We start from the raw sequence: 25,596 nt of genomic DNA, 5'->3' as shown, positions 1-25,596 counted from the left end.
ATGTATTTACACATATATAATTATTTAAAAAGTCTCAAATAATGACCGAATGTAACAACGTGATGTACAAATCCATACAAAATTAATGATTTCAGATATTGATTAAGAGTGTTCTTGCTTCTAAACTTTGGACTCCCACTCGCTGCTGACAAGTGCAGTGTCCTGGAGGTTGAATTAGAATCAGGACAAGGCAGGTTTAGACTTACCCTTCCAAGATGGGTAGTTTGATTAATATAAAGTGGGTGACAGTAGTATCTGTTATTCGGAGAACTTAGAAATGGCCGAAGTGTAATATTAGCGCTATACAAAAAACAACAATCTGGCTTCATTCAGGGTACCTTTGAAGACTCATGTATTTGCTTTGTATTCATAGCTCTTTTCCTCCTCATAAATAGACCACTGTTTGGCTGTAATTTTGACTTCCATACTGTATACTTTATTTATTGCTAAACTCCTGCTGGAAGCCCTTTATAAGTTTAATAAATTAAATTAATTTTGCACAGAGATCCTCTAAATGTACCCTTTTCATCTAGCCCTTAATACCAGCACTTAGACTTGGAATTTCCCATGCAACAACCGAACCACAACAGATTTTTGGTATAGCCGCAGGCGCTATGAAATATTTTGTTTAAGTGCACTGTGTGTACATTTACACCATGAGGACACCTTGAAAATCGACACCTTGAAAATCAGTCATTGCTCAGACTCTTATGGACTCCAGTCACTTATAGTTTATTCCATGCCATGGATGGGATAAAGGAAATGAGGTGCAAATAGGAATTTATCCAGGGTCACACAACGGGAACCCAGAACTGGAATGTAGGTCACGCACTGCATAGTCAACAGCTTGTTATTGTTAGAACCGGGGTCTCTAGTTGGCAGGGGTATGCACCCTAGTCCAAGTAGGGACCACCGCTTCCAACCTGGTAGCTTGGCGCAGATCAGCAAAGGCGTAACTTCAGAGGCAATGTGTAAAGTATGTGTGCAACACACAACGGCGATGACACAGTAAAAACACTCTCAAAAGGAACACCACGCCAGTTTTGTATAAGAATAAGAATTTCTTTATCTAAAAATTATGCGAGAACCAAAAGCAGGTAAATCCAGCTCCAGGCAAGATCAATAATAAAAAGGATTCCAGTTTCCAAGCAAGATCAATAATCAATAAGAATGAATCCAGTTCCCAGGCCTGATCAATAATAAAAAGGATTCCAGTTTCCAAGCAAGATCAATAACCAATAAGAATGACTCCAGTTCCCAGGCCTGATCAAATCACCAAAAGCTCATGTGTGCCAAGGGCTACTGCTGGTAATGTCTTTCTCACAGTGTCCTTGGATGGCAAAAGTTCACTTGAGGTAGGTTCTTATGGTCAAAATTCACTGGGGGAAGGTTCTTAGGCCAAAGTTCCCTTGTAGCGTAATAAGTGTGCCTCTCATAGAAATGATGCTCCCAGCGTAGGAAGTGCGGCTGCCCAGGCGCTGCTGGTAATGCTAAAAAATGCCCCAGTGTCAATTACCAAGTAATTATGCTCCCGTAGGCCGGTCAGTGAAGGACGGTTCCCAGCCAAGCACAAAGCTCACACTCCAGGTACCCGGCCAACCCGCACCCCGCCCCCTCGCAGCAGCCTGGTTGCACTGAGGCCTTACCTGGGATGGTGGTTGCGGGCGCGGGTGCGAGGCTCCTCTCCCCCTGGGGCCTCGGGCCCAGCAGGTGCTGCACGGGTGGGGGTCACGGCCACACAGCGCTCCTTTAGCACAGCGCTTAACAGTGCCTCCAAGTCCGGGGCAACAACAGAGCCTCCTGCCACACAGCGCTTCGCTTCTCAGCGCTACACAGCGCGCTCCGATCCCAGTGGCGGTGACCTCAGGGCCAGTTTCAATCAGGCAATCACAGAGCCCTCGGGAGGATCACGGGGCAAGCAGTGCTGAGGTCAGGCACAGCGTTGCAGGTCAAATCTTGAGAGTGTTGTTGCTGTTCCAAAGGGCAGTCTTTAAAACGCTGTGGTCCAAAGACAGGTAGTTTCCTTTAGCTTAAAAAGGGTGCAGTCCCAAAAAGGCAATCTTTAAAAGGTTGAAGACTCTTTAAAATGTGGTTCAAAGAAAAGTAGTTCCTTAGGGATGTTGTGGAGACACTCTGGTGGTGATGTTGCAGTCTCCCATGCAGGACAGGATCAGCAGACAGTAGGGCAGCTCAGCAGGTTGTGGGGCAGCAGTTCCTTGGAGCAGTCAGCCTCCTTCCCAGTGGCAATCCTCTTGCGCAGCAGTCCTCACTCCAGCAGGGATTCTTTCAGGTCCAGCAGTGTAACAAGAATGTGAGGCCAGGACCCTCCCTTATATATTCTACAGTCCAGGGGCTAGAAAGTGGTGGAAGGAGCGGTGTGCGAGCCCACCTTTTACGAAGTCTCTGGAACGGTCTGGGGGCAGGGGCTTCTGGAAGAGTCCAGGGAGTTCTGGTATGTTCCCTGCCTTCTCTGACCTAGCTGTCAAAGTGACGAGAGACAGGCCGTTAAAGCTACAGTGGACAGCCCATCACAGCTCATCCAAGGGAAGAAGGTGTGAATCACCACTCCCACCTCCCAACCCAGGCAGGCTATCAGTATGCAGAGGGGGGAGTCTGCAGAGCCTAATCTAAGTGTAGGCAGGAAAAGGTCCCCTTTATAAAAGTGGGATCCCTAGCGTAGTAATGCCCAAACCCTATATATCATTGGAAAGGGCTCACCGCCCCGAGTCCAACAAAACCAAACATGACAGACTTATTAGGTCCCTGTCAGAAGTTATCCCTTAAGGGGAAGTTCCCAATGTTAGCCTATGGAGGATTAAGCCTTACTGTGGTAGCAGTGGATTGTGGCAGATATGCCAGCCTCACAAGGTTTTAGGGAAGAGCACCTGCACCTCAGCACTGTTTAGCAGTGGTGAGGCGCCCAGAGTCCTAAGTCCAACAAAAGGTAAGGTAAAAATGGGAGGCAAAAGGGCAAAAAGGTAGGGGAAGACCACCCTAAGGCTGACAGGTCCAACAGTTATGTTATATTGATTTATTGATTTGTATAGCGCACTAATCACCCAAAATGGTATTCAGGCGCTTGTGCAGGTGTGTAGGTGTGAGGTACCCAAGGTGCTTATACAAGAGCCATGTCTTCAGCTTCTTGTGGAACTCAAGAAGGGAGGTGGAGGCTCTGATGTGTTGTGGGATGTCATTCAATGTCTTGGGTGCCATACTAGAATGAGCAACCTCTGGGTATGCTTTTCCGGGTGCGGGGAATACGTGGGAGTGAGAGTGAGGCAAAGCGTAGGTGTCTGGTGCATTGGTGAAAGTGGATGCAGCTGTTCAGGTGTTCTGGTCCTGTGTTGTGTAGGGCTTTTTGTATGTGTGCATGAGAAGGTCAGCCACCACCCACGGCCATAAGTGTGAGGGTATTGTTCCTCAGTGATGTCATGAACATTTAAAAATAATGACGTCGATATCGGGGGTGATACATGAAGTTAATGTCAATTATTTGTGATACATTTAAAAAGTGACATGGTGCACGAGGCTTGTTTTCTGATTGTTTTATTTTAGGGTGACTGGTTTGCAAATAATAATTGTAATATGTTAATATTAGATTGTAGAACAGAATCATGGATTTTATTGGCTTGCTTAATTTAGGTTGAGTGAAATCTTAATCAACATGCCCTTTTGGCAGTGATAACTGTTTACATCCTTTTATGTACGTTTTTTCATTATTCTAACGTAATAAATTATTACTACTATTGCGAAGTGAACACCTGACTGCATGTGCACTTTACAAAAACAACAAATCCATGCACTTGTACAAAACTGTGAAAATCTATTTTTTTTTAAGTTTTACTTTTTGTAAGTGGCATGCATGACTTCCCTCTATCAATGTTAATTACCCTATAAATGGCTGGAAATGACAACAATGTGGAACGTGGGAATTCCGTTTTTGTACTGGTTGTCAGAGTAAATAAAAGGTGTCCTCCCTTAGATATTTATTTATTTTTGTGTTAAACGCCTGCTTTTAATTCTGCATTCAGGCCGTATTAAGCTTTATAACGGTTAACTGCACTGTTAGGAGATCTAAAAATAACATCCTGCTGGACCATTCCCTAAGACAAAGGACACTGCCATGTAGGACGGAGAGTTGAAAACACCCTGTGATCACGTTTCAAGTGCTTGGGATACTGTACACGGTTTAAAAGGCGAGCTGACGTGGTGGCGGGCCAAAAGGTGACACCACAATCATCTCTGGACCTGCCTCGACATCAGGCTAAGCGTGGCGGTGTTCTTCTAAAAACAGAGGAGATGATGGACGCCGTGAACCTACATTCACCCTGACTTGTGCCCTGGTTGGACTGTTAGTGTTACATTATTTTTTCTATAGTGCTTCATAACACACGTTTAAACGTAATATAAATAACAGGTGCTTTTGTTACCGGATACTTTTTGCTAGTGCTTCATAACACATTTCAAATCACTATAATCAACATGTGTTATTATTACCCAATATAATGTACAGAAATGACAGACGTCGGAAGAATGAAGGACTGCACTAGCATGCCAGGAGTTCAGCTTGTGAAATGCAAATCATATCATGTTTCAGCAGTAAGCATTCCTTTCCTTGAGCCATTCTGCAAGCCTTACACTGGTTAAACGAGCAGCATGCGTAAATAATTGATTTACATATTTGCATTCAAATGATTTCTGGGATGAATTAAACAGGAAAAGTATTAAGAATACAAAAAGGTTGTTTTCTTACTTTGTAATGTAGAAGAATTTACATTGGTTTCTTCTAATCACACAGGGTTAGATTCTTAAAAAACATAAGTGCTCAAGTCTAGACTTACACCCATGATTTTATAGATGTATGCATTTCAGGGATTGACATACTCTCAGGACTTCAATCCGAAATCAATCCAAGCCATAAATGTACACATTTTCTTCTTTCTATATTCAGGTTCAGGTTCAAATAACTATTAGATTAAGTTGAATCAGAAAAGTTTGCATACATACACTAAAAAAAGCAAGACAAAATATACATAGGGACATTTTGGGCAAAAATTAAATATACAGTACATCTATTTCCTATTTCTAGGTCATATTATCCCAGCACTGAATCTAGAAGTTTCAAGAAAAACCTACTAACGTTTTACGACATATTGATGCAAGATATTAAAAACCCCTAAAATCACTGAAGTTTATATTCATACATTAAAAACATTTTAAATAAACATGATGTAATATGCATTTCAAAACAATGTTGTGCAAATATTAAATATGCGGTACACCTATTTTCTTCTCCCAGATCATCGTATCCCAGCACAGATTCTAAGAGTTTGAAGGAAGCCGCCTACCGTTCTACAACATATTTATATAAGATATTAAAAACCCCTAAAATCACTAAAAATGTAAGTTCATTTTACGATTCATAACGTTTCCTGATTAAAAGTGCAGTTCTAATGAAGTTGAGCACAGCAATGCAGATGACTGCAGTAGATAATGACCGCAAGCAATTATAACCCTCCTGATAGGAGCAGGGACGGATTTCCTTTAAAATGGGCTTGGTAAAACTTGCCCCTGTAAAGTGTGCAAAACAACATAAAGTGCATTGTGCTCTGTCGGGCTAAATTATTACAAGGACAGGGGTTAGTCTGTCTCACCAACCTGCCCGACTGGGGACAGCCACAAGAAAGTGTAATGTCCAGAGACAGAATCTGGTCATTAGGAAACGTGATTGAACATGCACAGTAAAAGACAAGTAAAATTGCGGCTCGCTTGGAAACATACAATCTAGTAATCCATGATTCGGGTTAGACATACATATTACAGTACGAAAAGCTTTTTTATAATCTGTTTCATGTTTTGTTGGATTCCCTCAGGATTATCATAGTAATTTTCCAAGCCAATTTTATAAAAGGTATCTTTGATATAACGCAGCCAAGGGATTGACATTGCATTATCAAGATTTCTACAATCTCTTAGAATACTTCTTGAAAACAATAAGTCCTCTGAGATCCAGATTTTCCTCCATAGAATCAATGGGGGAATGTTTATCCTATATTTTACATAATCCAGACCCACTTCAGAATGACAAAAAAATGTTGAAGAACAGCTAAGAGTCATCAGTAACCTTTTTAAAAATGTGTTCTCTAGAATCTGGATCTGGGAACTTTTATGGTAGCCCCATACTCCTGCGCCAAAGGTGGCTACTGACAGACATTTCGATTTATATAATGTTAACATTTCTGCTACAGGCTTATGTTCGAGTTTACCAGCAAAGCGAAAAAGCCCCTCTATTATTCTGCTAGTATATTGACTCCTAGCCACAATTAGATTATCCCAATTTAGTTTATTATTAAAAACATTCCCCAAGTAGGTAAAATTTGGCACCTTATCAATAGTTTTTTCCTTTACAGTAAATGTCCTTGTTTTTGTCGAATTGGGACCGCATACCATAATAAATGATTTACTAAAATTTACCTTTAAATCCAATTCCATCATAAATTCAGTAAATGCGTTTAAACACTTTTGGAGGCTATTGGCCGTTAAGGACATCAACACTGTATCGTCTGCATAAGACAGCAATGGAACCTGTTTACCTACTATGCTTGGGAAGTCCAGTTGCTGTTCTAACAGGAATGATTCTGATCCATTGGTATGTGTTAGAAATAAAAAGGGGGCCAGAATTCATCCCTGGTGTACCCCCTCGGTAGAAGCAATTGGCCTAGTCTTCTCTCCTCCAGGGCCAAAGCGAATGGCTACAGTAGTAGACACATGTAGCCGACGCAACAGGGTAATGAGGTGTTCTTCAAAACCCATATTTTCCATCAGTGTCCACAGCTTCCCACAGCTCACTGTGTCAAAAGCACTGGACAAGTCCATGAAGGCCAGGTAGATCGACCCCCTCCTGGCCTTCATGTACTTTCCCATGATCATGGACAAGTTGAGGTACTGTTCATTTGTTCCCATCCCCTGTCTGAAGCCATATTGGGTATTCAATATAAGTCCAGAGGCATTGGCCCATGACTCCAAACGTGCAAGGATTACCCTCCCCATTACCGTGCACGTGGCGTCAATTAAAGAGATCGGCCTATAGCATGTGGGGTCATTCCTGTTACCTTTTTTAAAAATCTGGACTACCACTGCACTTCTCCATGATAATGGGATACGGCCCACTATGACCGCTTTAATAACATTTAGCATCAGGGGGCCCCATAGTTGAGGATGGCTTTTGAATAAGTCCAAGGGCACCTCATCTGGTCCTGGGGCTTTCGTGGAGATGCCCTTTAATAGGGCGTCCTCAACCTCATTGAGGGACAGGGATGAAATTAGTTGACAGGCCGTATGTAAATTAATGGCTATTTCATCCCTTTGCTTTTGTGAAGAGACACCTTTTGGGTTAATTATACTCAGAAAGTGAGACTCCCAGGCTTCCCCCGTTATAGTAGAATCCATACTCCTGGTGTTGTTGTAGAAGAGAGGGCGATTTTTGACCTCCCAGAAACTCTTGGAGTCCTTGAGAGCGCTAGCTCTCTCTAGGTCTTCCCAGGCCTGTCTTCTCAGCTCATCCTTTCTACGCCTAATAGTGCTTCTATAGGTCTGTCTTAACAGTCTTGATCAGAGCCCTATCGCTGGGGACTGCGTGCAAAGCTTTCTTTAGGTCTTAACATGCTTTTGAGCATTCAGCATTGAACCATCTTGTTTCTGGTAAATCCCGCCTCCTCATTGTTTTAGCCACGTCTTCACAAATAGATTCAAAACATTGGATTGTAGCATCTGGATGGGAGTCATATGCTAAGCACGTCATGATTTTACTTAAATTTGTTTTTTATAATGATCTCCTCAAATTTAGCGGGATTTGTTGTACTCCACTTTAACCTAACCCCCTGATTGCGATTGTGTTTTAACTGGTAAGCATTACCCCTGCCCTTCTGTGCGATGACATGCATGGAAGCAGTAAGGGGATTATGATCGCTAGCAGGGTTTGGTTCTACCATAAAGCTATCTACGAGGCATGCATACTTATTAGAAGTTAGCATAAAATCAATTGTGCTAGCTCTACCACCACCCTGATAGGTTGTAAACTGGGCAGAAGAAGTACTGAACAAAGTATCAATCATGCATAAATCATTTACTACAATAATAGTATTTAATGCTTCACACTGTGGGGTATGCTTAAGGTGAGACAAAGGATGATCTGCGGTATCTACAATCCAACATATTTTATGCATACTATGTTGACATAATGAGCAATTAAAATCACCAACCCAAACTATGCATATTGACAGGTATAAGGTGAGGGGACATGCACATCTGCTCAATCCATCTCCTTGCCTATCATTTTTAGGTTTCACTAATTAGACAGTGCTGTCTGTTACAAGAGATATTGTCACCTTACAGTGGCCTCAAAGCCCCCAGGTTGCTCACCATGGTTGGCTTCATTTTCACTCTCATTTGCTTGCTTATTTATTGGCATTAGTGGACTTTACGTCCTACTTTATGCATTTGTCCCTCCCCTGGACCACTGACACATTATTTGCGTCCTGCCACTGCTCATGTTACCGTCACCACTTTTTTCTTTCTTTTTAAGCACTCCATGAGTGCATGTGTTTTCCAGCTGTCTCCCTTGTGCACTGCTCCCCCCGCTGTGCTTGTGTTGCATCTCTGCCTCCCTCTGTGATGGACTCCCCTTTGTGTGCTTCTCCCCCTGATTGCTTTCTCACCTGTGTACCTTTCCCCCAGATCCCCGTTGCGCATTCACACATGCGTTTGCTTTGCCCCGCTTCACTTTTCTCTTTGCTTCCTTCCCCATGCCCACAATTTTGCTTCCCCCTTCAGAATCTGTCCCTGAATTCCAGACGAATCGTAATAGATCCCTAAGTAGTTATATAAAACACAATTATTCATACAATCCAATCGGCACACGCTGCTCTCAACACTAGGATTTTGTTCATGGTCAGCACCCTCTTTTTTATGGGCTGAAAGTACGACACAACACTCTGACAGATCTTCATGCATGGTATTAACTTGCAAGGAAGACCTTACGTTGAAAATGTGAAAGGTAGTCAAGAACTATTAGAGCTTTCAAGAGTAGATGCCCACGTTTGGGGCTAATTCAAATATTCATGTAGGAGTACATAATAGTTCTCCTGCAGTACTCTTTTAAGTACTCTGGCTTGCTTTTGTTATTTGGGCCCAAATATTTAATATGGGATTATTAGGGTCATATTCTTGTACAAATAGCAAGGAATGTCCCTTCTTTGCAATTCTACCAATAGGAAGTTGGATGTTTCAGGGCTGATTCACAAAGGCAGGCAGCAGTGTGTAACGTTACTCCTGTAGCACTACTTTGCATTCTCCTAAATGGTTTTGTGAACTGCCCCCTCTGTTTTCCCTACTAGGCCCATTTTTGTTTTGCTCGTGGAAAATGTAGGAAATTGGGGCATTAACTGAGGGGTTTGAGAAACCACCACAAGTAATTTACCACAACCCCTTTGACAGGATGAAACCTTAAATTCACAAAATTAACCTGAGCTCAGGCACCGAGCAGCCATCCTTAATTTAGAGGCAATGTGTAAAGTATTAAAACATTTATTAAGTCAAAACACAACATAACAAAAATCCCAAGCCAATTTAGAAAAAGAGAGTACATTTTAATCAGGACCACTGCGATAATGAGGTAGGGTTGACTAAATTATGTGGCAAGAAAAGGCAAATTATGCGGCATAATTCTGCACATTTTTCACAAAAACATTTCAGAAAAAAGCAACCGAAAAATGACCAGTTAACCCTTTGCAGAGGGCCAGCCACTGCGCATGAACCCACGTTGCCAGGTTTTTATAACTTTTGATCCATTTGGCAAATTAATAATGTTAAAAAAAACTGTGGAATCGTATAATTCCAGGGACCCTGATTTTAATAAATAAAATTACGACAAAAATCCAATAAGGGAAACCGTTATCAATTTTTAAAGTTTAAATGTGAAAATAGCACATAAGTATTAAGTGCCAACTGTGGTCATCTGGTTGTGCTTGACCATTACCTAGATGCTAGTTAAGGCCAACTACAATGCAGTACTGGTTGGGTTTAGAAAAACAATTTGACCCGGTCAGAAGTTTTACTTTTGGACTTAGGGGCACATGCATTAAAGGTTTTTGCGATCGCAAACGGTGCGATTCGCAAACATCGTCCGTTTGCGATCACAAATTGGCCTTTGGAGATGCATGAAAGTGTTTCCTATGCGCAATTTAAGAATTCGCAATTATTTGCAAATTCCTAAATTGCGATTGCATTTAAGGAATCACAATTTGCGATTCCTTAAATGCAATGCTAGATGCACTTTCAAATAGCGATTTTGCTATTTGGGACCGCAAATTACAGACAGATGTCTGTAATTTGCAAAAACTTTTAAAAATGCACTAAAATGCATTTTTTAAAGTTTTAGGATACACACACACATGCCCTCGGGGCATGTGTGTGCGCAACATGGGAGCACATCACAATTTCATGGGTGCAACAGGGTGTCATTTTGGCACCCTTAAAATTGCATGAGCAATTTGCGAGTACCTACTGGTACTATAGGCCCATAGGACTGAATGGGAGGTTATTCCTTAATTGTTACTCTCAATTTGCAAGTCGCAATTAAGGATTGTTTAGGAATCGCTATTTTTATACATGCGTAGGCTTTTGCAATTCCTTAATTGCGATTCCATAAAAATCGCAATTAAGGAATTGCAAAAGCCTACCTCGATGCATCTGCCAGACAGTCTCTGAAATGGAAGTCAGACATACTCAGAGGGGCAAGTCAGCAATCTGAGGCTGAAGAGGGCTCACCATTGTTGGATAGCCATTGGACAAAGTCTCGGTGAAGCTGTGACTTTTCGTGGGAAAGCTTTGATTGTGTACTGCCAGATACTGTTCTGGCCTTTGCCCAGTAAAGATTTCGACCTGTGGACATACTTTCTTTTTTGGAACTCTGGTTCTTCTTGCGGGTCTCGGCTGTAGCCGAAGAGGGCTCCACGAGGCTAGATACCTTCTCCGCAAGATCTAGCTGAATTAGATTTGCTACTGTGAACAAAAAGCTCAGAGCAGGAGCAACCTGAATCTTTGGCCCATTCGCAACGCACCATATTTTGTAGCCAAAACGTTTCTAAGTCCCAGGTTTCAGGAAAAGTTAGGAGGAGTATACTTTGACACCAGTCAAGGGCCCAGGTCCTTGGGGACAACATTTAGAGTCAAGAGTCAAGACTCACTCCATCAGAGACCAGCTGCAACATCCAGGGCAGGTCAAGTAGAAACTGGGCAGCTGGGCAGTTGCAGAAAAGGCCATTTATAGCTTTATAGCTTTTTATATTCCTGTGGCTTACACATGAGGTCAGCCTTATGACCCTTGGTGTCCACTTCCTTGTCCTGGGTACAACATGGAGAGCACATCCAGTCTTGAGGGCTCTTCTCATGTCACAGACAGCAGGTCCAGACTTCTTCTGTTCTTTCACAGGTCCAGAAAGTGCTATGAGGAGAGTAATGTGGGTGCCGCATTTATCCGTGGCACCAGCCTGTGCGTGGGGGAAACTCCTAGCCACTCCCTAACCAACAGGGAAGAAGTTCACAGGGGTAACTGTACCCATGTTTTTAACATTTCCTGGGTGCTGTAGTGTAAACACTACCACAGTACATTGCTCTACCTAAAACCAAGATGACAGAACCTTTCTTCCCCTGTGCAGAGCTCCACTGCCCACCCTAGAGATGTGACCAGGGAAATGAACAACTCCTTCTCTATGGTCACTCACAAATGGTTCTGGGGGCATCTCCTGTCCCACTGGAATTGGTGCCTGGCTGATTAGAGGAACAAAGCAGAAAGCAGTTCCAGGTGTTAGCTATATCTGCCTGTGACAGGGTTGGCTTCTTAGAAGTTTATTAAGTTCTTGTGCACAGCAGAGATAGTTATCCTGCCAGTGGACCAGAACACCTTCCCAAACCAAAAGGCATTGTCTCAGCTTCAGCTTCATTTTCTGGATGTCAGTTGAAGTGTATGCAAATAATTATCTAGAGGCTTTAGGCTGAGAACAGGTAACTTTCTAAAAGTACACTTTCTAAAATAGTTATTACTAATCCAACTTTAACAGTGAATTGGGCTTGTAATAAATATTTCAAAAAGTACAAAAAATGAAAATTGCAGCTGTTGCCTACCCAAAGGAAACAATAATAAATGTAATATTGCTTTCCGATGTTTTCCGATAGAACAGCCAACCCGTTTACAGTGAAAACAGCTTTTAGGGCCTTCTCACCATAAGGATATGTTTAACATTAAACATCTACTTATTCTACTTTTAAATACTATGCACCCTGCCTTATGGGCAATAAAGCCCACTTAGGGGTGATTTATTAATATTTAAAAATATGATTTAGGGCTGTCAAAATGGGTTATGTTATCAGGTAACATTTGCAGTCTAAACATTTTGACCTCCTGAGGCGGAAAGCCGGGAGAGTCGAGTTAGCGTTTTTAAAATTGTGTAAAACTGTGTAATTTGAAGTGATTTTAGACTTTATTTTTACCATTTCGAGTGTGATAATACTGTGATTTACAACATTCCTACCTCGATCCCCCTCTGCCACGGGATACTTTCTCGTGTGGACGCCCTGCCCTGGGACACGCAGGCCACGCCCTCCACCTGACAGGCCACGCCCCTTTTTCGACGAACGTTCAAATAGCGCGCCAAACCAAGCGCGAGGCAGAACATTTTGACCTCCTGAGGCGGAAAGCCGGGAGAGTCGAGTTAGCGTTTTTAAAATTGTGTAAAACTGTGTAATTTGAAGTGATTTTAGACTTTATTTTTACCATTTCGAGTGTGATAATACTGTGATTTACAACATTCCTACCTCGATCCCCCTCTGCCACGGGATACTTTCTCGTGTAGACGCCCTGCCCTGGGACACGCAGGCCACGCCCTCCACCTGACAGGCCACGCCCCTTTTTCGACGAACGTTCAAATAGCGCGCCAAACCAAGTGCGAGGCAGAACATTTTTACCTCCTGAGGCGGAAAGCCGGGAGAGTCGAGTTAGCGTTTTTAAAATTGTGTAAAACTGTGTAATTTGAAGTGATTTTAGACTTTATTTTTACCATTTCGAGTGTGATAATACTGTGATTTACAACATTCCTACCTCGATCCCCCTCTGCCACGGGATACTTTCTCGTGTGGACGCCCTGCCCTGGGACACGCAGGCCACGCCCTCCACCTGACAGGCCACGCCCCTTTTTCGACGAACGTTCAAATAGCGCGCCAAACCAAGCGCGAGGCAGAACATTTTGACCTCCTGAGGCGGAAAGCCGGGAGAGTCGAGTTAGCGTTTTTAAAATTGTGTAAAACTGTGTAAATTGAAGTGATTTTAGACTTTATTTTTACCATTTTGAGTGTGATAATACTGTGATTTACAACATTCCTACCTCGATCCCCCTCTGCCACGGGATACTTTCTCGTGTGGACGCCCTGCCCTGGGACACGCAGGCCACGCCCTCCACCTGACAGGCCACGCCCCTTTTTCGACGAACGTTCAAATAGCGCGCCAAACCAAGCGCGAGGCAGAACATTTTGACCTCCTGAGGCGGAAAGCCGGGAGAGTCGAGTTAGCGTTTTTAAAATTGTGTAAAACTGTGTAATTTGAAGTGAATTTAGACTTTATTTTTACCATTTCGAGTGTGATAATACTGTGATTTACAACATTCCTACCTCGATCCCCCTCTGCCACGGGATACTTTCTCGTGTGGACGCCCTGCCCTGGGACACGCAGGCCACGCCCTCCACCTGACAGGCCACGCCCCTTTTTCGACGAACGTTCAAATAGCGCGCCAAACCAAGCGCGAGGCAGAACATTTTGACCTCCTGAGGCGGAAAGCCGGGAGAGTCGAGTTAGCATTTTTAAAATTGTGTAAAACTGTGTAATTTGAAGTGATTTTAGACTTTATTTTTACCATTTCGAGTGTGATAATACTGTGATTTACAACATTCCTACCTCGATCCCCCTCTGCCACGGGATACTTTCTCGTGTGGACGCCCTGCCCTGGGACACGCAGGCCACGCCCTCCACCTGACAGGCCACGCCCCTCCCTCCGCCACTATTTACCATGTGTTTCCACCGGAAGCGCAGCGGACGGGCGCAGCGGGGGCGCCGTTTGCGCGCCGAAGGCGCGCCTAAGGCAAGCCCGTCTGCGCCTGTCCGCGACCAGACCGCGGCCGGGGCCAGACATGCTGCTGGCTGTGGATCACAAGGTGGAAGGCTAGTGTGGTCAGGTGAGGACCTAAAGGCTCTTGCTCCCCCATCCAAATGCTGCCCGCACTCTACAGACCCTCTGACTTTCGCCCCATCTCAGATATGCAGCAATTGTGAGATAGTTTTTGGCAACGAAGACCCTGTGAGGCCTCCTAATCCCAAATCCCCACCTCAGATAGGCCTTAGAGCTGGCTTACTGAATTGTAGATCCCTAGCCAAACATGCTGATGATGTCTGGCTTTTACTTGAAGAACAGGAATGGGATATCCTGTTTTTAACAGAAACATGGATTAAGGAAGATAACTTGACCTCCATTGCACTGGCAGTCCCTTTGGGATTTAAAATTTGCCTCGCCAACCGCTCTGGGACAAAAAGAGGCGGTGGCGTAGCCCTTATTTTTAAAGAGCACTTAATACTAACTTCCTCAGCCCCCACAACTATTCAAGGAATTGAAGGCCTTCACTTCTGCTTTCAGGCGAGCCCTCAGCTTTCACTAGCAGGATTGGTGATATATCGCCCTCCGGGCGGCGTAGATCCCAACCTAATCACCCTACTGGACACGATTGTTCAGAGCTCGCTCCTTCACCCCCATTTCATTGTGGTGGGTGACTTCAACATCCATATGGATAAACCCGACTGTGCCATGGCAGAGCAACTCAGAGCTACCTTAAGCACGGCCAGTCTTAGACTGATCAATGAGGGCCCTACACATACGGGGGGCCATACTATTGATCTCATCTTCTCTAACATCAAAAATGTGCTGCCCGAGGTACCTCTCCCCCTGACTTGGTCAGACCACTCACTTGTCCCATTTACAATGAACTTGGTGCATGACATTTCTGCGTCCAGCAAATGTTACTTCTTAAAAAGGCAATGGAAAAAGCTGACCCCCGAGACTATGGGCCCTGTCTTGGCACAAACCACCCCATCTCTGACAAACAATGTCAATATTGATGCTCAACTCCTCAACGAGTGGGTTGGAAAGATGGTCTCCTCCATTGCGCCAGCCTCCCGAGCACTATCAAAAAGAGACTCTCCCTCAGCACCCTGGTTCTCGCAGGAACTTAGAAAAGAGAAAGCTGCTTGTAAAAAGCTGGAGAGACTCTGGAGAGCAAGTTATGGCCTGGAGGAAAGAACTAGGTATAAGGAAGCCTCTAAAAATCTACGGAAAGCTATTAGAAAAAGTAAAAAACGCTTTTACGCAGACTCGATTCTACAGGCAGAACAGGCTAGTAAACAGATCTTCAAAGTAGTACAGTCGTTTTTTAAACCAAAGTGCATCGAGAGGGAGGTTGCTCCAACAGTTATGCTATGTGAGCAAATTTCCGAGTTCTTCGACCAAAAAATTAAAAAGGTCTATGACTCTTTCGGACCAGTAATAAAAACAGTGAAACAGGACCTCGCGAGTAATGGCGAGCTAGGTGAGACTTTCACCCAGTTCCTGAATATCCCCCTGAGTGAAGTAAGGCAAGAACTCGTCCGATGCAAATCTGGTTCACCCGACGACCCTTGCCCTGCAAAATTATGGAGCTCTATAGCCGACTCCGTAGCCCCTACACTCCAACATATCTGGAACTCCTCCATTGTTTCGGGCATATTTCCGGATGTATGGAAACATGCTACCCTCCTGCCCTTTAAGAAAAAGCCTAATGGGGATCCAGAAGATCTTACTAATCTCCGCCCAATATCCCTATTAGCTGTCCCGGGAAAAATGTTGGAGAAAGTCATACAACGCCAACTGAGTAAATTTGTAGAAGTAAATAAAATCCTACATGAAACACAGTCTGGCTTCCGCCCCGGCTTTAGCACTGAAACAGCGCTTATTGAGGTAGCCGAGTCAGTAAGGTGGTCGATGGATGCAGGGAACTCAGCAATGCTGGTACTCCTGGATCTGTCGGCCGCCTTCGATACGGTGGACCACGCCAGACTACTCAGCCGGCTGGCCGAGATAGGGATCCAGGATAAGGCGCTGGGTTGGATACATTCTTATCTATCCCAGAGAACTCAGAAGGTGGCACTTGGGACGATCTCTTCGGCACCCAAGACCCTTGGCTGTGGAGTCCCGCAAGGGTCGGCCCTAAGCCCCCTTTTGTTCAACGTCTACCTTGCTCCTCTCTTTACGCTAATTGCCAACTGGGGTGTCAAGGCAATTTCGTATGCCGACGACACCCAGTTGGTATTTCCGTATTCCGAGATCACGCAAGAGTCCTTTTCAAACTTCAAAGGCTGTCTCCAAGATGTAGCACATTGGATGAATGCAAATAAATTAAGACTCAATGCCAATAAGACCGAAGTTATCTTTTTTGGCAAGGGCCCCCTTCCTGCGTCAGAACTTTGGTGGCCGATGGAGATGGGCCCTGCCCCCTCACCTAGTCACACGGCAAAAAATCTTGGAGTGAGATGGGATGATAGCATGTCCTTTACCTCCCATATCCAACAAGTTGCCGGCTGTTGCATGAGTAAACTGAGAAATCTCCGAAAAATCCTCAGACTCCTTCCAGAAAGCTGCCGAAAAACGGTTATCCATGCTACTGTTACCTCAAGGCTGGATTATGCCAACGGACTCTACCTAGGCCTACCAAAATACCTGACACAAAAGCTTCAGGTAGTTCAAAATGCGGCTGCGAGACTGCTACTGCGAATTCCACTCAAGCAGTCAATCTCTCCACATCTTCGATCCCTGCACTGGCTGCCAGTTGCCAGCAGAATAAAGTTTAAAGCACTGACGTTGGCGTTCAGATCTCTGCATGGCTCCTGTCCAGAATACTTGAAAAACCGCCTCCCCAGATACTCCCAAACCCGTGCATTGCGGTCCAATTGCCGTGTTCAATTGGCAGTCCCACGCACGAAAAAGGCCCGACTAGGCGGTCGGACCTTCTCGGCTAACGTCTCCGCTCTGTGGAATACTCTGCCACAAGAAATTCAACAGGCTCCTTCTGAACCCTGTTTTAAGACACTGCTGAAAACTTGGCTCTTTATCCAACCCCGTTAGCTTTTCCGTCATTAGCACCGGGTCATCTGTGTTCTACTAGCGCCGGGACACCTCCTCGCGAGGTAGCTGTTGCGCTTTACAAAATCCAGTATTATTAAACCTGCCACAGCCAGACTGCGCATGGCAGGCCTGCAGTCATGTTTACACTGTCACTGTGGAGGATGACACAAAGGGTGCTGAGGTCTACTGGTGAAATTTATTTCATTTCAATATCTTTATTGTTTTATGTAACAAGAAAATTAGAACAAAAGTCTCACTTAAAAAAACCTCCAATGGACTTAATTTCACATGGTTCGTAGAATCCGTAGAAGGAGTTACTGTGGGTAGAAAAATTCAAGAGACCCCATCACAAAGCTTCCTATATCAAACGCAATTCACATTATTAAAGCAAATCTCTCTTGATCTGTTGACATGTTGGAAGGTTACGTTTAACTTACAGGCCCTGAGTACACTTTGGTATCCTATACAACCAACTTATGGGAAAGCTATTTATACCAATTACAGATATGCCAATTTCATCATGTTGAAAGCGGGTGCACAGGCACTATACCACTGGTTAGCAGGGCTAAAGTGCACACAGTTCTACAGCCAGCAAAACAGTCAAGGCAAAAATCTGGGGGTACACCACACAAAAGATGTCCATTTCCAACAGTTACTGGGGATCTTGATGAAAAAGTTAAGTGGCATATTTGGTTTAAAACATTTCATTAAGTTTGTTTTTAGAAAATATAGGTCATCAATGCTCCATGTGCTGTGAGATCCGTGTACATGTTTAATCTTCCAATGTTTAAAGAGCTAGATACAAACATATTTCTGTTTCTATAATCAATAATATGCACCTCTGATTATGACGGTGAGGTAATCATTAAAGGATGTACTAAGCAGTTTAACCATTGGTTTCTTCTGTCTCCCAGGCAGAAGTATCCTGGTTTGTTGTTTCCATTGGCGAAGGTAACCTGGTTGTTCTTACTCTTCTCCATCCTATAACTGAGTACCTGCTTTAATTTCCCCTTAAGAACTTCAAGTCTAGAGTAGGAAGTTTGTTCTGTCGCAGCCCTGGAGACAAAAGAGCTGTTCTACATTAGGTAGAAATAACTTCCACGTGTAATGGGTGCAGTGCAGTAATTTCAGAATCTCTACTTGGCCAGTACAACAGATACTTGCACTTTCTGCAGCATCCGTTCTCAGTGATGCTGCACATAGTCAGAATGCATATATTTGCACTGTTTTAAGAATGTGCTTTTACTTTTGTAGGGGGCGAAGGATCCTCAATGAAGCCATAGATCCATTCCTCCCCGACAAATCAAACATGCAGCAGCCTCTGAGTGTTTACCTCACTGCATTTCCACTTGATTCAGTTTATTATCCCCTTCCTTAGAAAACACCAAATACACGGTCTTGTGCTCCTTCTGTCCCCTGTAGCAGACGGTACCTTGAGTATCCTGTGCCTTACCACCATCATAACATAGTTTTACAGCCACCTCCAGCCCCCATGAGCGCCTAGCTACTCAAGGACTCTCATAACTCCTGCTCCTTCTACTGGTGCTAGACTAGAGAGTATGAAGTTTTGTTTCTCAGACCCAAGTGCAGTAGTCTTGTTATTTGATCTGAGTAACACATTAGTGGTGGAGCGTGGGTATCCCCACGCATCCATCCATGTCTTTTGGCTCAGTCACAGATTTACTTTAGTGGTAGACCGGGGAATGCGTCAAAAAGCTAACCTCTCCAGGTGAGGTTTAATGCGGTGGAATATCTTTATTTCTCCTTGTTTTTTCCTCTTTCTACGTGTGCTGCATTCTGCAGCACACGTAGGAAGAGGAAGATGCCTCTCAGGATTGTATTTGTGCAGGCAGGTGTCCCTTCCTGCACAAAAACAATCCTGCTTACATTGCAAGGACCCTTGAAACTTGACGCAAGGGCAGCCAAAGGTGCGCCAGCGCTAGGAAAGGACAGGAATGCGTAGTATAATAGTAAATACGGTGCATTCCTGGCCTTTCTCTTTCACACAGCACAGCAAGGTGGCTTGCTGCGTTGTGTTGCATTGAATGAAAGCTTGATAAATATGGGCCTAGATTTAGAGCTCACTACTACGTGGACTATCAGTAAAAACATAATAATTGTAGTTTCATGCAGGTTGTATGCATGATCACCTGCCCGTGTGGCCTTCGTTACATTGGAATGACTGGAAGAATGGTAAAGACCTGGATACATGAATATTGTAGCAATATAAAGTGTAAAAGGACAACCACAAAAATTCCAGATTATTTAATAGCAAAGAGGCTCACCATAAATGCATTGAAATGGGTAGTTAATGAAAAACTGGACAGCAATATAAAAAATCCCTTCAGAGTGCTATTCAGAAAACGAACAACGATGGATTTACAGGTTATCAACTCATAAAGAAGGCTTGAATGATCATATCCCTTGGAGCAACATTTATAGCAACCAGTGAACTCTATGTGGGCTCCTTGTTATACCTTAGTGCATCTACACGTAATATCGTATTGGCCCGTCATAGCAGTGAGTTGCGCAACAGGGACGAACACCCCTCAATAAGATTCTTTTGGCCCTGAAATAATTGAACATTATGCTGTTTTGAATGGTTTAAAAAATGACACTTAACAAGCAGGAAGGATATGGGTTCATGACATTCACATTACTATGAGATTAGGACTCTTGAAGTACAATTTCCAACATTCAGCTCTATTGTCACATAATGGCGAGAATGACTCTGGACATTAGTTCCTAAGACTAACAGTCATGCAATGAGACCCGGAAGACACTTAAGTAGTTCAGAGAGTACACAATGTAGGTTCTCAGCTGGCAAGGTTTCTTGAAGAAGTAAGTCTGGAGGAGGAAGAAGGCTCTTACTGGTACATAATTGATTTTGGTAACCCTACAGCTTCTATTATTTATGCGTTCTCTCTTTCAGAGTGTGACAATAGGGTCCGCCCACCTCTAATCCTCTATGAGGAACTAGAGACCCAACATAAAAGTACAGTTGGACAGTTGCATGCAAACACATTTTGTTCACTGCTGTTTGTTGTTCTCACCTGAATACAAAAGCCCTTTGGAGGCCCTATTTGTTCACTGCTGTTTGTTGTTCTCACCCGAATACAAAAGCACTTTGGGGGTCCCTTTTTCATGTTAAAGCTTACAGTACTAGCAAACAAGCCACTGCATGGATAACTATGTGGTTTTCACTTACAAAAATGACTGTAGTGCTTATCATGAGTGACCACAAATACACAATGTATTAAATAGTATTTATTAATTGAATCTCTCTTATTTTTGCAGATACACCTTTGAGGAAGTTCCTTATCATTGCTTTTAATCTTAAGGCATGCACAATAAAAAACATGATTAGCATGCACATACACAGAATTTGATTGCACAAGTAATGTTCAGTCCCAGACGTAACACAGTTAGGGATCCTCATAATACACTGGTCCTGAATAAAGCCATTTGACCTTACTAGCGAACATTTATGTCTGAAACATGTAGACCTTTCCGATGTCTGAATCCATTTCAACGCCATTTACATCAACATTTATGTTATTTATCTTGCCAGAGGTTCCCCCAGTAAAAATTCTTAATACAAGAGATACCTGCAGGCAGAGATCCCTCATCAATACGAACAAAGAGCTCTGCTATTATATGGCGTAGAGGTCACTCAGAATCACAAGGGGGCATATTTACAAGCCCCTATCTCTACAGAGCGTCACTTTTTGTGATGCTTTGTTGGCTTTGCGGCATTTCCCATATTTGCAAGGTGACGCTAAGCCACTTAACGTGGCGTAATGCCACATTTTAAATATGCTCCTTTCTGCCAAAGTCCTCTGCGGCAAAGGGGCGTGCATTGGGTTTTAAAGTGGGCGTTACACCACAACACCCATTGCTTTTTGTAACTGCCCCAGATGTACAAGGCTGGGGCAGTGCCAAAAATTAACACCATGGAATGCCTGGTCTTAAGATGGCGATACGAGAAGAAATTATTATTTCTCTTAGTTTTTTGCTCTTTTTATGTGTGCTGCATTCTGCAGCACGCATAGAAAGAGCATATCGCTATTATTGATTGTTTATGTGCAGGAATCGCCCCTGCAGTGCAGCCATTACAACATGGCGGCGGGGTGCCTGCGCTGGCGCTAGACAGCTTTTTTTGTGCCAGCGCTAGGGGAAACACACCGGTGCGCCATATTCTTGTCAATACGGTGCACCCCTGCATTTTAAAATGTCAGAGCGCGGCGTTGCTAAATTTGGCATAGCACCGCACTCCAACATTTGTTTGGAAATGTGCCCCAAGGTCTCTTGAGGAATCTGAGGATGAAGCATGCCACTGTTGTGTAATGTGTAAGTCACATGACATTAGTGAGTGAGGGTCCTTTTAAACAAATAGGAACACACCCAATGTTTCCTTCACCAAAGGGTCGTAATGGCCATAGCAGGCACCAGACATTTTTCCAAGTGGGCCGGAAGGGTAGGGCCAGTTTTGGACCGGTTGGGGGCTGTTTTTGCTTTCCGGTGCCTGGTTTTGCTGCAGTGCTGCAATATCAGCCCCCTGTAACAAAAGCAGTAGTAGTGGTTGCCACCAGCCCCCCCGCCCCCCACACACACATCCAATGAAGGCCCCTAAATAACTAACTCCTCCTCTGCCTTCTCACCTCTTTCATGTTGCTTTAAAAAGACACGTGAAACCTGTGCTGTGCTTCAAATCATTGTTCCTGCTTAAAATGGGATTCCTATAATGAAGTATAATATCTAATAAAAAAATTGCAAAATGCAATACTTATCAAGTTATAACATACATTTGTCGATTGTAAAGCAATTTTCTTTTAAATTACCTAAAAAGGATTAACTGTTCATTGAATTCTCTTTTCTCAGGGAGGAGCATTGGGGTTTTCTGAAGGCCTATGACGCACTGGTAAGACAAACAGCAGAATCGCTAATAAAACTGAAGACAAAGCTTGAGCCTACTTGCAGTTCAAGTAATGCAGTGCACTGTGGTGATGGTTTAGAACAACTGAACTGCAGAGATCTTTTTACATTATCACATTCATGTTTGGTTGATATCGGACAAGGGATTTTGTTTTGTATTGATTCATTGTTTGTTCCTAGACTCTTACACGTCAAATGCAAATATCCAAATGAGGGAGGTAGGGGTTCCTTACCAATGAATGTCTTATCAGGATGCCAAGCAGTCTTATCACCTACACCAAAGGTGGACAGATATGTTGTCCATACAGCTTACCTACATATCCCTTCATGGTAGATCTGAAAATGGAAAAATGTTTACCCTGGGATCCAATAAACTGGGTGTATCAGGAAGTGAATGTAGTGATGAGGGGCAAATACATGAGAAGTGGGCAATGGAACTATTGACAGTTAGACTATATGTTGTTTTTGACACATTGCTCTCCAGACACAAGAAGGCAAAAACATTTGATGATTGGGCTGTTCTGTTTTACTTAATGTCGTCACATACTGACAGCATTTTTCGATCATTTAGGGGGTTAAGCACTGCTTTATACATGCTGAAAAAATAGCGGTCCCTATATAGTAATAATCATTTCATTTCATGTAGTCTCTGTAATTAAGTGCCTAACCATAAAAAAGTGAACTTGAATCACAACGGCCTCCTTGTCCTGGTTGGTGTCCTGTTCCACCTCTTTTTCTTCCTCTCCTCCCCATCCTCCTCCTTGTCATTCTCCCCCTCCAGACCTTTCACCTTCTCCTCATCATCATCACCGTCCTTGTCCTTCGACACCTGATCATTCTCCTCTTTCTAACCCTGTCCTCCTCCTCTTCTTCCTACTTGTGGTCTGCCCCCTCTTCTCTTCTTAGTTGTCCTCCTGAAGCTCCTCCTGGTCCTATTCATTCCCTGGGACCATAGCCATCTTTTTCCTGGACCTGGTCCTCGTTCTCCACTTTCTCTGGTACTTACCCTGGGCCCTGGTCCTGTTCCCCTAGTTCTCATCCTTCTCCTCATCACGATACTCCCTCTTATCCTCATGTTCCTGTTCCTCTTTCTGGCACTCACCCTAGTCCTCCTTGTGGTTCTGGAACATATCCATGTCTTTCTTGGTCCTAGTCTTCCCTGTTCTGACTCTTCTGATCGTGGTCCTTCTTGAGGTCCTGATCCGGTGCGGGTTTCTTTTCCTTCTTGCCTTGCTCTTGATCCTTCTGGTTCATCATACCCCTGGTCTTAGTCCCCATGGCCAAGCTTATGCTGGTCTCTTGATCCTTCTGGTCCTGACTCTCCTGTCCTGGCTTATGTGGTCCTGGGCATCCTGGTGCCCTTGGTTTAGGTAATGTTCCCCATCTTTCTGGTCTTTTCCCTGGTCCTCTTCTTCAAGTCCTTCTCCTAGTCCTCCTGCTTCTGGTTGTGTTTCTACCCCTCAGCATCCTGTTCCTTCACTGTTTTCTGATCCCACACTGCCTCTGATGCTGCTGCCCCTACTGGTCCTTCACCAGCTCCTCCCCATTACTTTCTTGTTCCTTTGTTTTCTCTTCCTCATATTTCACCTCCTCTTGGTCCTTCTACTCAGGCTCCTGGTCCTCCTCCTCCTAACTGCTTCTCATGTTATCCCCTCCTCCTGGACTGTCTCATTGCCCTCTGCTTCTCGGCCTTGGTCGTCGTCCTCCTCCTGGTCCGGAACTATCCCTGGTCATCACCTAATAGTCCTGTTACTTCTCCTATTCTTCCTCTTTCACTTGATCATCCTACTCATGGTCTTGACCCGCCTCATCATTCTTGTCTGCTTCTTGGGTCTCCTACTACCACTTCAAACCTCCCCATGGTCCTTACTGAATTCCTTAGCCTCCTTGTCTTTTTTCTCCTACTCAACATCCACTTCTGGTCCTGACCCTGAACCAGCCCTCCTGGTCTGGTTCCCTGCTAAGCTCGTTCCTGATCCTCTAGATCTGTGTGCCCCTGTACTTTTCAGTCTTGGTCCTCTTTCAGGTCCTGTTCCTTCTAGTCATCATTCTTCTGGATTTGGTCCCCCTGAGCTACCATCTACACAATCACCAGTCAGGATTCAAACACTTATGAGGCAGTGAAACCACACTTGCCAATGTTAGAGAGGAATTTCTTATAGCATTGGTGTCTGATCGTTCTTTATCTCTGCCGCATATGATACAATATACTATATGATAGTAACAAGAGGCCTCAGCAATGGGTATGGATCATCGGGAGGACCCTACAAAGCACCTTCTTTTTCCTCAGTGATTGCTGCCAAAAAGTATGCATCTAGTCTGCAACACCACTTGCTTAAAGTGTTACATAAGGTTCCTCAAGACTCAGAATTACTGTCAAAATTATTCTAGCGTCCCTAGCCCAGGCCCTAGAATGGTTTGAAGTAGACTTTCAAATGTATGTCAACCCCACCTAGATACACAACCGACTGGAGGAGTCCAAGAAAGGCTGGAATAAAGTCCCAACGTGCTGTATATACATATACGACTGAATTCAAGAAACAATTTCCATATTTAAATAGAGCAAAGACTAAAATCATTGAGTTTTGACAGAATAGATCAGATCGCCATCCCTATCAAATGACCTCCAAACCTGGGAAGTCCTCCCTGTACAATGACAAATGTTAAAAACCTAGTCATTGTAGTTTAAATCAAAGTGTTTTTCCCACCCAAATCAAATCTGTAGCTATGCATGCTTCAGAATATTATACCCTTGCTCCATCATGTATAACTGGCAAGATGGGCCACTGCTATGAGTTATATGAGGGATTTTAAGAAGGAATTTTGAAAAAACAAGACACAAGATTGTGTATAAACCTCTGGATTAAAACATTAGGCATGGAATACGCTTCACTAGCTCCCCGGAGAAGAGAAAATTAACTTTAAACTACACTTTATGGCACATAATGGCCCTCCTCCCCCTGGACACCATCTGAACCTGGAATCTCCAGTCTGCTATGATGTAAGAGCTCAATCAATACAATTTGAAGAGAAAGAAACATGGAGAACGATCCATCAGAGATCAAGGCCCAACTCTCTGGTCCTCTCCTCAGAGTAGCCCCACATATCTGTGTTTCAGGAACCTCCTAAGCTATTCAGAATAATGTTTTACTTGAGTAGACAAAATAATTGAGATTCCAGTTTTTAATATTTGATAGAGGTCATGTCCTGTAGACTAATAAACTCCAGCTGTTCTACCATCCTGAACTTTTTTTTAAATGTACATTTCTCTGGAGAGTCTTTGAGGTCACACGCAGCACAATATACAACTCCAAAATAAATTATGGCAAATAAATAGTGGCTCCAGGAAGAACATCTTGTTGAACTAAATGAACTCAAAAGCTGTGTAGAATCTCATATACAGTCT

The 25,596-nt window shown here is 43.7% G+C and overlaps 1 protein-coding gene across 3 annotated transcripts in view; it reads left to right on the top strand.

Annotated features, from left to right (window-relative positions):
- The window catches only part of CIMIP5 (ciliary microtubule inner protein 5), an 88,408-nt gene that overhangs the window by 49,164 nt on the left and 13,648 nt on the right, over positions 1-25,596 (top strand). For all 3 annotated transcript variants that reach the window (XM_078646781.1, XM_078646780.1, XM_078646779.1), the window contains one exon: positions 22,137-22,176. In XM_078646781.1, the coding sequence (XP_078502907.1) occupies positions 22,137-22,176 (40 nt within the window). The remainder of the gene's footprint in view (positions 1-22,136; positions 22,177-25,596) is intronic.

The sequence above is a fragment of the Lissotriton helveticus genome, chromosome 6 (assembly GCF_964261635.1).
Source record: "Lissotriton helveticus chromosome 6, aLisHel1.1, whole genome shotgun sequence".
Taxonomy (NCBI): domain Eukaryota; kingdom Metazoa; phylum Chordata; class Amphibia; order Caudata; family Salamandridae; genus Lissotriton; species Lissotriton helveticus.
Note: the sequence above shows the minus strand (reverse complement) of the source record. Positions and strands in the feature narration are given on the sequence as shown.